Source organism: Varroa jacobsoni, unplaced genomic scaffold (genome assembly GCF_002532875.2).
Source record: "Varroa jacobsoni isolate VJ856 unplaced genomic scaffold, vjacob_1.0 scaffold_21, whole genome shotgun sequence".
NCBI classification, from domain to species: Eukaryota; Metazoa; Arthropoda; class Arachnida; order Mesostigmata; family Varroidae; genus Varroa; species Varroa jacobsoni.
Window position 1 is genome coordinate 28,990 of NW_019212923.1, and position 11,641 is coordinate 40,630.

The following is an 11,641-nucleotide window of genomic DNA, read 5'->3' on the forward strand; positions in this document are numbered from 1 at the left end:
TATATATATATATATATATATATATATAAACAGGTTAATTATTATTTGATGTGTTTTTCTTTTGGGCGCATTGCACAAAACCTGGTAGACTAAGGAAACATTTTAGTGACATGAGTTCGACTGAAACAAGCCCCCTGAAAATTGTCGATTGAATCTGCTGCCAAAAAAGATTTTAACTATCTAGAATACAGAACGATTTAAATTAAGCAGACTGATACAGACGGCTTTCTGGACCACCTAATTTGAAACGAACACGTATCCGCTTATGCTGCCACTGTCTACGAAGCATGCCAAGGGCCGACCACACAAAAAAGACGATACTGTTGATTAAAAAAGTGACGAAAATGGAAGAGTCCTAAATGTAAGTATTGGCTAACTTTTGAGAAAAGTATTGTGTCCTTCTGTACAGGTTCCAGTATCGGCCAAATTTACTGGAGTACGAAAACTCTGAGTGATATTGCAAAACAATAAGAGCATGGAGCAACAGGGCAAAATTGGATAAACTTGAATATTTATGTCTTAATTTCTTAAAAATAAGTTCTTAATTCTAGCTGAAACTGTTCAATGAACAAACGCTCAAACTTTTTTAAAGCCGAAAGATACATTAAATAAAAACTCACCAAGTAGCTCACGAGCCCATCTTAGGAAGAGCTTTAGTAGTCGGATCAATGACGAAACCAACTTCTTTCTCTCGTCTCTGAAGCCTCAAAGCTTCGAGTGATATCTAGCAATTACATTAAACCGGTCATCAGACCGTGCCTAGGTCTATCTCTATCACGATTTAGAGTTCTTGTCGCCAAGACGTTAACCGGAACCACCGTTCTTTCGCTCCTTCCGTCAAGGCTAGAGAAATAAGTTTTTTCTAACGGCACTATTATAACATTCGGTGATATATTTTAACCTAGTAAAATGCGATATAGGTAGATTTTGACGATATATAGAATTAGGGGCACAAGGGTTTCGTAGCCGAAAAAACCTGCTGGATTAGTACCCAGCTGTGCGTTTTAGGGACAAGGCAGTAACGTTTCAACGAAACTATGCATCGAGTAGGTGGTATTGATAGTAATAGTCGTGTTCGATAACGCTAACGAATTGATATACTAGCCGACTATGCTTTTTTTTCCTTACCAATCTAGATCATTAGTTGCTATAGATGAAATAATAACTATTTACAGGTAGTTCTTACATGATCGCTTCATATCCTCTGAATAGCTTCTCGTTTGCTCTCCTTATTCCCTATGCTGTTTATATCAAAGTATTTATTATGACTTTTTGTTAAAAGCGTATAATTTTTTTGTCTTCTCAACTCGACGCTGCAATAAAAATCAATCATCGAGTACAGAGCGAACAAGCCCGCTAGCCATAGGCTCGAGCTTAATATGACATATCTGCAGAAACAGACGAATACCCGAGCGATTTTAACTGAAATTTTCGGACGGTCAGAAAGCCATTTTCCGTAATCTGCTTTCGGTACAATCAGAGAGGAGCTTCAGGGAAGTGCGAAGCCACCTTTAAGTGACGCTGACGATTGCTCTCTCACTTAATCTTTACTTTATACTAATATCAAAAACACGTTGCGAAGACGCAACGTGTTTTTGATATTAGTATAAATAGTATTTGGCGTTAATATATGAAACTATTACTACATAATAATTAAATATGTATCTCCAAAAAAGGCAAAAGAAAATCATGCGGATAATAATTCTATGTATTTCTGTCCCTATTTCATAAAATCTTCTACTGAGATGGCGAACTGAGATAATAAGTGGGTTACTTACTTAATATGAGAACTAGCCGGTTTTCTTCATAATAGACAGTAATAATTATTCAGTGGGTACGAATATATAATTTATATCGAATCCCAAATATGTATCCCGCTATATCAGAAATAGCCATCTGTACATATTGGATTGTCTATTCTTATATTAGTAGCTATTTTTCATACTTTAAAATAATATCATTGAACAAAATATGCGCCGTTCGTTGTTCGAATAACACCGTCTATCTAATAGTCCCATCACGAGCGAGAAATTGTGATACGTCATTTTTGTACCCCACCATTTAACGTTGACGCCGTTGGGGGAGTTTCGCAGAAACCGAGACAGATGGTACTTTAATGATGCAAGGTCTGGACTATCTGGAGGGTCTATTAAACGTTCCCATCTAAGTTCGCTTAATTGTTGCTGGATAGTTAAGGATATACGTAGGATGTATAGCATTGCCATAGTGAAAGACGATGTTCTTCCGTCTACTAGTTCGCGCGGGTTTTTTCTCGATAGTTTGTTGTAATGTTCGAATTATTCATTTTTTTTAGGTGATAGCAGTGCATAATAAACGATTCCTTTTCTATTTCACGAAACACAGAAAATCACCCTCCTTGGCATCAATCAACACCTTACCATGGATTATGGAGTACATCATCACCATTACCTTATGTGATCCACCCGTGCCCAATCGCTTTAGAAGAGCTCCGATTTTCTGTGTATCGGAACGGTGGCACCCAAAACATCGAGTCCTTTCTTGTAGCCAACTCTTTTAAATGTTTTTAACCCGTTTGGGTTTTAATGCTTAGTTCCTCGGCGTCATAGTAGCTACCTAGGTGTCGGTCTTACGAACTTGTTCTGTAACTGCTTGACCATCACGACGAACATTTATCATATAGAAATGAAAGTGATAGAATCAACTTTGGAACACGCATTTTGACCATAAACAGTACAAGCTTTGTATTGGCCTGGATAGTATTTGCGCCTTTATCGTAACAAAAGTATAAAATGCAGAAAGTTTTTATAGAAAATTTACTCACCTTACAGACGACCTATCTTCAGCCTGAATAAAGGCACTCGAACAATTTTAGCACATCTATTACTGCTAAATTTCAGCTTGAAAGTTGATTCTTCATAATGAATATTTTCTAAAATTATATATATAATGTATGGTTCGCCTAAAGTCACTTTTTTTTACCCAAAAAGTTGTTTATGCGCAAAGCTGGGAATACGCTTCAGAGAAATTTTAAAAATCAATTTTCCAGCGTGTGTTTAAAAGCATAGAAAAAATAATACAGTAATTTCAGAATATAATTATTTTCTCCATCCCTATTTGGCAAGCAACTTTTTGGGAACATATTAGCAGTGAAGTGTTTCAGTTTAGATTAGTACTGACCACTCGTCGCCATTTTTCGAGATCTCGGCATTGGGCTTCGTAGCGGTGGCGGCCTTCCTCAACACCATGTTGACGCCGAGTTCCTTTAGCAACTCCTCGAAGTTTTCTGACGTCTCGAGCTTCCATGTTCCGATGAGAGCGTCAACCATTTTGGCAGTGGTTTTTGGTCGCAACGAAAACAAAAAACCAACGTTAACAGACGCTATGATTAGAAACTCGATCGACCGTTTCACTGAGGAGACTGGCAGTAGAGACCTAATACAACGCTTTCTAAGTACTCTCGCGTTAGACCAGCTGTTTGCGCGAGTCTCTCCAGACACCGATGTTGGATCAAGCTTTCCCTCGCAGAACTAGTATTCTCTCTACTTTTATCAAATACGCTTGTAATGCAATTGTCCAAAAAGAAGTCTAACTTATCGCTCCTTGTTGGGAGGGGCAGGGAGGATTACATGCGGTCGTCAACCGCGAAAACACACGAATCGCTAGTGAGTGGCTAAGTGTGAGGCGCTGCTTGAGAACAGCGAAAGCATATGAAATAATGTCATAGTGCTGCTAAGAGATAGATCTGTGTTGATTAGCGTAGCATTGACCATATGGGACGCGACGAATTGCTAGCGAGGGGTAGCTCGTGGCTGTTACGTGAGTGAACGCAGTTTAATTGTAGCCAAAATTCTGTGACAGGTTTTCAGAAAATGATAGCCGAATATCATTGTATATTGGTAGGTGTAGGTTAACAAGTGGGGCAGACGGGATTTGGGTTACTTTTCGTATGGTGACGTGAAAAGTTCAAATATACAAATGAATATTAGAAATATTGTAGCAGAAAAGTAGAAAGGAATTTGGGGAGGAGTTGACGGTCAAATAGCACACCATTTAAAAAGATCTCTTCAAAACAGCACGTATGTGGCTAGACCTTTAGCTGCAACGGAGCCCCATCATGTCGTGATGCAAGTGTCTAGAACAGGACATTCTATAGACACTATTTGGGTTCACTCGCCAACGTGATTGATATATAAAAAACTTGGCAGATCGTTTTTTATGTTTATTAACATAGGCGTTGTATGACAACGGAAGGCGAACCTCTTAGGCAATCAGCTTCATTTTTAGATGATTTAATCGTCATAATAAAGCATTGCCAGGTGCCTATTGGCCGTAGCTTAATTGGATTATTTATTACGGATAGCAGGTACACGACGTCCGAAAGAACGAGCAAGGGGTTTCATCCAATATTTAATTTTTATTATAAACTTATATCAAGTTCGATTCACGGGTCAAAGCTACGCTAACACAACGCTGACACATACAAGAAGCACCGACGGGTCAATAATATCAATAGTAATAGTAATTCATAACAACCGCTCTTACTGGCACCCTTCGTTCGAAAATCAATACGAGACAAAAGAAAATATACACAACAGCCAATTTGTACAATGGCAACTAAGTTACAATGCAGGTGTTTATTTGTGATGTCAATCTTACTATTCCCAGCTGTAGCTCTTATCCTGTAGTTCTGTTAAAGGTACTTCCTTCGTACGTGTGACGTTCCCCATGTTGTACCTTTTGCTTTGCGGTAGAAACTTCTGTAATACCAATCTGATTACTCCACTAATGTTTCATGGCTTCATTGATGTACACTTCACGAACGCATTTTACTATTGCTGTACTATGCTGATGCGACCAGTCCCGGTTGATTAAACCTTGGAAGGACGCGGTCAAACCCGGCATTTCTCTTGCCATAATAGACGTAACAGACCGTCTAATCTATGTAACAGAGAAACGTCTGCAAGAAATTTTTACTCGTTTTCTCGATGAAACCCTTTCAATGATGCAGGCCAATAAAAGTGCTTGCTGCTGATGGCTCGCTTATCTACGAGACCCGCTCACATTAGCTTAGTTTGCTAGCCGTTGGAACGTGTTAAAGCGGCCCATTTTTTAGAATCCATAATTAATATAAGTGCTAATGAAGTTATTTATCTGTTCGTCATTCTTCTTTGCATACATAATCTTTAGCTTTTTATACATAGTCAACAGCACCATGTCATACGGCCATGAGCAAGAACTTAGAGATCCTATGAAGACGCTCTCCGTTGTCTTGACTTTTCGGCGCATTTCATTGTGAGCACAAATAATACTACATATACAATACAAATAGTCAATCAAAAAACCTAAGGTTTCGAGTTAAGTGAGCTATTTACTTTTTTCTACCCGCTAGTGATATGAGGACGTGATTAATGTTAGGCTTGATAAGCAAATAGTCCTTCATCGTAAACACACTGGCTCACCGAACTTGGTGCTAAGTTGAACTTTATCCTTTATACACGTCTACCAGCTCAATAGTAGATAACTTGCAAGAGCTACTCGATTAAGCTGTTGGACATTAGTTGAAGAACAATACAGGTGACTTCTGATAACCGGCATGATATTAAGGGGAATTTGTACCGGTGATTCAGAATGACCTCATTGGAAACAGTCAGCCTAGACGAATCAGATTGGATTGTGAGTGCTATCGGCACTTCCCTTAGGGGCAAGCATTATTAAGAATCACTCTACGCTCATTATGTACCAATGAAACCTTGCCAATATCTAAATTTTCTCTCGGTCCGACTTGCACAATCTGAAGCAGTCTGATGTCCAGACTGATAAATTCAGCTACCCATGGCCGCAGTGCAATGCAGCAACTTCTCGACTAGAAGTTTCCCTTCACGCCACTTCAGTATATACAATTTTCCATCGTTAAACATCACTTTCTGTCATCTATTTTTTTTTACACTGAATCCACCCGGCAGTAGCCTCCCGAGAGTTTCTTGCGGAATTTCTAACGAAGCTGTGAAGGAGAAACGCCATATTAATACTATACTATCGCAGAATCTTTTATGGTTTTTAGTGTGTAGATGTCCAGTATTGTATGTATATTTCAGTTACACCCTTTGATATAATTAATCAAATGTATATTATTTTTTTAATTCAGTGAATGAACTGCTACGGATTTTATATCCGGCGCGAAAGGAAAGTGTAATTTATCATAGTTGAGAAGCTGGGCAGCTTCGAACGTTTACTTACTTAGTGTTTGCAACTCGTTCAAATATATTTCATGTATGTTAATAAGAAACTTCCGACAATAGCTAACCTTAATGTACTCGACAATTTTGCTTTAGTTAAACGCATAATGAAACTCTTAAGAAAACTTAAGTAAGTTGGATGACCGGTTGCCGAACTTATTATAATCGGGTTATTTCTACATATACGGTAGGGCGCTTGCAGTTATAATTTCATTTATTCACTCTATTCTTAAGAAAATTGAAAGCGTGTTTGTTATTTTACTGAAAAATCTTGAAAAATTGTAAAAATTATAGCAGAGATTAATTGGATAGCTTATTATTTTTTTGTTTCACTCCTTATAAGAATACAGATACATTTATATATGTACGTACGTGCGCTAAATTTACTTTGTTGGACTAGAATAGTCATACATACAGGGATGCGTCCACTTTGCTATCGTTAAAGCCCTTCTTATAGAAAAAAGATAGCGTCTATCTGCTATTCTTGGCCTCCGCAAATCGATGATAACATTCATACTCCACGTGATGGACCACGAAAGTTCTGACTGAACAGCATACGCAGATAGCTGAGGAAAAATTAGAGGCATTTCAATATGTGTTTGAAAAATATTCAGGTTCTTGGACTAGAAAGATCCTCTCGAGCACCGATATTCGGCGGTTACTTCCCTTTCTTATCTAGAATGTATGATAATTATATTGGATGTGAAGTGACCCATCCATCCTTAAGCTGTACCTTGATATGACACGGAGTCTGTTAAAGCGTCATGCGGTGGACTAGCGTTCTATGTTAATTAGTTTTCTGAAATATGCGAAAACACAAAAAAAACTTTAGGATCTTATGCAAATATGTAAGTACTGCTTAGTATTATTGTTATTGTGAGTCACTATGTGTTCAACGTGTAAAAAATTACAGGTATATATACTCTGTATGTATTTTACTCTTGTCGATCACCGTTCTATATATTATTAATGAATAAGTACACTTCTGTCAAGTGGGCTAGCCACTACCGCTTAGGTGAACGACACTTCGAAACAAATGTTGAGAAAAACGTTCTGGTATCTGGTGTACTATTTGTGTGTGACAAAGTGTCGATCACACAGACGTAAATGAAAGCAAACTTCTTACATCCAATCAACGTCTCCCTAACGTAGCTCGCCCTTTTAACTGCCGCTCCTTTTCAACATGAGCAAGAAAAAAAAGTTTCGAAAATCGGTGTGAACGTTCGATACGTTCCGTGCTAGAAGTGGCGACTAACCGTTTGAACTAGTGGCACGCTATTAACTATGGCAATGGCGTAAATGTAGATTAAAATCCTATAAACTAGTCACGACCAATGATTCCATTCATAGACTGCTTGTTTGTAGGCATATAGTTTGTTGATTATCGACACCGAAAAAAATCCTATTATCAACAGTAACCGTTTGTACTAAAGGTAGATATCCCAATTTTAGAAGCGATTAGTACCTTGTTTGCGTTCAGTCTGTAGTGATACATCGCTGATATAGGGCTAACGTTAGGGACACGCCGTGAGGTGGAATCGCTTCTTGCTGGACCATTACCTAACTGAAACAATAGCAAAGATCGAGACATTTACTTTAGGCCGGCTTTCTCGCTCGATCAGTAGATCTATTGGCTGCTACTTAACATTTTGTAACCGTTTTCGATAAGCTGATAGCACGAAACGATTCGGCCTAACAAAACTTAGACGATACATGGCGTCCGATGAAAGGTACTTGTGGATAAAAAGGAGCAGTATGAGTGCTGATTGCTTCTTAGCGGTCGATAATGTTCGCGCGAGGTGATGAAACCATTGCAATCTACGGGGCTAAAAGACCTGTGGCGCTTGTCCGTTTGGCCCGTTCTTGAATAGCACGTAACTTTGCACTTTTTGCAATATGTCGTTGGGATTACGAAAAAATACATGGGCAAATGGAGGACATACATTTCTAGCCATAAGGAATCGTCCTTGATAAAACACTAGAAAAAGAGAAACGCTTTAATTGGAGGAGCGTATTTATGAGCTTCATCAAGCAGATCTATACCAACAGTTGCATTATAGCTTGAAGTAGGTTATAAATATAAAATAGCTATATAGAAGTTCGTGGAGTTGGAGGCAGATATAAAGTTATTGATAAGACAGGCGAAGAAAAGGAAGAACGAGGGTTGGTGACGTTCGTTAACGCGTTTTGTGATCGTAGACGTACAGACTCGTCCCAGCTTCGCGACGACTTTTTGTCCAGCCTCTGCTTGATTAGGTTTATATATATATATATATATATATAGGTATAATATTATTATTATATAAATTTAGTAATACGTATGTATATAATAATATGATATGTAGATAGATACGTATATAAAAATTAATATTAACATATACTGTCTATGACATGCCTGCATACGATGTAATGGACTGCTGCCTAACGATGAAAATGATCGACCACTAACACCATTCAAACGAACCAGTTCCCATCTTAATGAAATTATGCTACTTGGGCCCATCTCAATATCTTCCTATGACACAGTAAAAACTAATAAATAAGTTGTTTTCTATTTAAAAATGGCACTAGATTTAAGTGAGTTATTTTCATTAGCAAATGATGGGGTTCAGTGGAGCAGAGCGCCCATCTAGATACTTAGAGCCGGTATTTAAATGTCATACATATTGCTAGAGCAATGGGCGAGCTTGATGATGATGATACAAACATGTAAACCTTAGCAATAGTTTAATTTATACGGTAAAATTCATTTAGTTAATGAACTGTTTAAGGTTTACGATTCTTAAGTGATATAAGTCGAAGCTGGCTACGTTAGTTATAAGCTTATGAAAAAATTACCTGTGAAATCTATAGACAAATTTGATAATGAATATTAATACATAAAATACTGACGATTATTTTGCAGCCCTTACTATTTGTGCTTTATGGTTTTATTTGAACTCTTATTTCTTTTTACTTACGTAAGCTCTTGCAAAGCTTTTACGTTTCAGTATGATGAAAGGTCAGCTATTTAACTGCTACGTAATTAGACGTAAGAGTATCGTTTTTTATTGAAAGAGATAGACACACTTAGCGGCCCATTGATCCGGCCCAACTTTTTGGGGCTGTTATTCTCTATGATGAATCAACAAATTCCTATAGATTATTGCTGATGAACCACACTCAGTTGCCTACGTTACCTGTCCAGCAATTCAATACGTTAGCCACGTAACTTACAACTAATGCCCCGTTAACACATTAGTAGTCCTATAAAGCCTTTTCGATCTGGATGAGCAGACAACAGTAATTCGTCGATTTTTTTTTGCATTTAGCTAGACGACCATGGACGAATACTAATATAATCCTCCTAATATAATAGTAACTCGTTATAATTTTTACTATATTTTACTATACTACTACGCTAGCGCCGCACTGCGTTGAAATTTATAACTCAAATTTGCACCAATGTCAATCCGTCAGCCGCTCATAATGTTCGATATATCCTCTCCAAACAGTCCTTGTCTGCTTGACAGTCGTAACAGGAACGTACAGACAAATTTTTTTACTACGTACATCATTAATCTCGGGGGATCGGCCGGAATCGTGCGCCATCATTAATCATCAACGATGTCGTTCTGTTCTGGGAGAGACCCCGGACCGGTTCCGACTGAGACACGGGTCAGGTTGATTCGCTATCAATATTCTTCAACAGAACCTATATAATAAGTTTTCTTATCTATCAATTAGCAACCGTTTATAGAGCCCTCTTTAGTACTGGCATAGAATCAAGAATAGGGAAAAATGATTGAGTTTAATTTTGCATAGAGTTTCAAACAAGTAGATGATTTCCCACTTGTTTTGTGTCATCTACTCATTTATGTAAATTTAGTCATACATATATTTATCTACCAATTCAATTTAAGCTACACAGGCCACATTAAAGATATTCGATCCAACATGTTATCTACTTAAGTGTGTATATATATATATATATATATATATATATATATATATATATAATGTGGTCTTTCAACCTGCGTAGTTACTCTTGTGCATCTTCGAGTGTCATATGCGTTCTGTTAGCACGTAAACAGTCTTATATAAACTGACCTCTCCACAGCCTCTTGCGAGACGTAACCACGTATCAGTGACGTCATACCTCATGATTGCTTTTTAATCTTAGCGTTCGTGGCCGTGTGCGGAGAGCTCGACGATTCAGTCAGGGGCAGAACGACTTTGTTAAGGTCGCCCCGACGCCGGTTGTCGCTTGTCGATCGCGCATCAACGATGGCACCTCATTGACACAGTGCGTATCGTCACTATGCTGGTTCTGACAAGGCACGTCGCCCGGCTGTAGGTTACGTTCCAGCTGAGCTCAAGACTAAACTTGCCCCATCAAATGGTAAACGCCACGTGTAAACTCAGAAATAGTTGAGGCTTATCTTAGGAGAGGGACAGAGAGCGGCGATTCACACTGTCATTGCAGGCTGATCGAACTCAGATCCCTTCAAACACACAGACGAACTCCTGAAATACCGCATAGATGGTTTTACATCTATTGCACTGAGAATGTTGAATCACCGCAATGAATGCTAGTTTGAGTTGTGACTCGGAAACGCCGTCGGCAAAAAGTTTATGGTAAAAGTGTAGAACGCGTAGATCAAGCTCAGAGAGGATCAATAATTGTAGTTGATCATTTTTTACTTCCGGAGCCAGTGAGGCATTGAATTCGAAATAAAAAAAAAAAAAAAAAAAAAGTATTCACCCGGACTCAGCTGTTTGGCCGCATCTTGTGGCCCGTTATGCAACATTGTAACCTTAAGCATACATAAATACTTTGTATTCCTCATTTAGTGATAGTGTAGCTAGGCACATGAAATTCAGTATACTGCTTAAAATACTTGCTAAGTGGCTACTCCTAGGTTTTTAGAGGAGATACTCTCCTATGTTTCTTCTTTTGGCAAAGTGATTCAATTCTGCAGGTAAATAATAAAATTGTACTTATTTTTGTTAACCGCTTTGTTAAAGGATACTAAATCCAATTTAAAACATATAAACCACATAAAACGTGCATATTGAGCAAATAGTTACTGTTGTGCAGTGGCTTTTTTAACCTTAAAGCAGCAAAAATCTTCTCTGTACCGTTAATCGTCATATGGATTTTATATTTAGAATTTCTATCTGACCACAACCCCGTCAGGAACATGGCGCTGATTATGAAAAGTGAAGTATACACATCGTAAATTTATGGCGTAGAAATTCCAATATAAAAATTGTTTAAATTTACGTGTAACTCAACGCAGAAGTGACGTCAACGCCAACAGCATTAGCAGGTTGAAACCGAAAGCCCGACGCAGCAACAGGAAAGTAGAGGCCACTATCGGAAACGTCTTGTCGGCACTCTTCAGACTAAGCCAGCCTTTTTGACTGAGTTCATTTAAGTC

At 38.2% G+C, this 11,641-nt stretch overlaps 1 protein-coding gene and 2 long non-coding RNA genes across 3 annotated transcripts in view; 1 reads left to right on the forward strand and 2 right to left on the reverse strand.

Annotated features, from left to right (window-relative positions):
• LOC111273822 (fatty acid-binding protein, heart) overlaps positions 1-3,439 on the reverse strand; it is a 5,403-nt gene extending 1,964 nt beyond the window's left edge. The window contains exon 1 of the mRNA XM_022855806.2: positions 3,160-3,439. Coding sequence (XP_022711541.1) covers positions 3,160-3,308 — 149 coding nt within the window. The 5' untranslated portion in view covers positions 3,309-3,439. The remainder of the gene's footprint in view (positions 1-3,159) is intronic.
• Positions 3,440-6,368: 2,929 nt separating this feature from the next.
• Positions 6,369-7,808, reverse strand: LOC111273865 (uncharacterized). Its single transcript, XR_002688081.2, has 3 exons — positions 7,684-7,808; positions 6,952-7,017; positions 6,369-6,784 (listed from the first exon to the last, which is right to left on the reverse strand). It is a non-coding gene; the product is annotated as an uncharacterized LOC111273865 (long non-coding RNA).
• On the forward strand, positions 6,796-10,954 carry LOC147754010 (uncharacterized). The gene is made up of 2 exons (XR_015316091.1): positions 6,796-7,066; positions 10,381-10,954. It is a non-coding gene; the product is annotated as an uncharacterized LOC147754010 (long non-coding RNA).
• Positions 10,955-11,641: the final 687 nt, after the last annotated feature.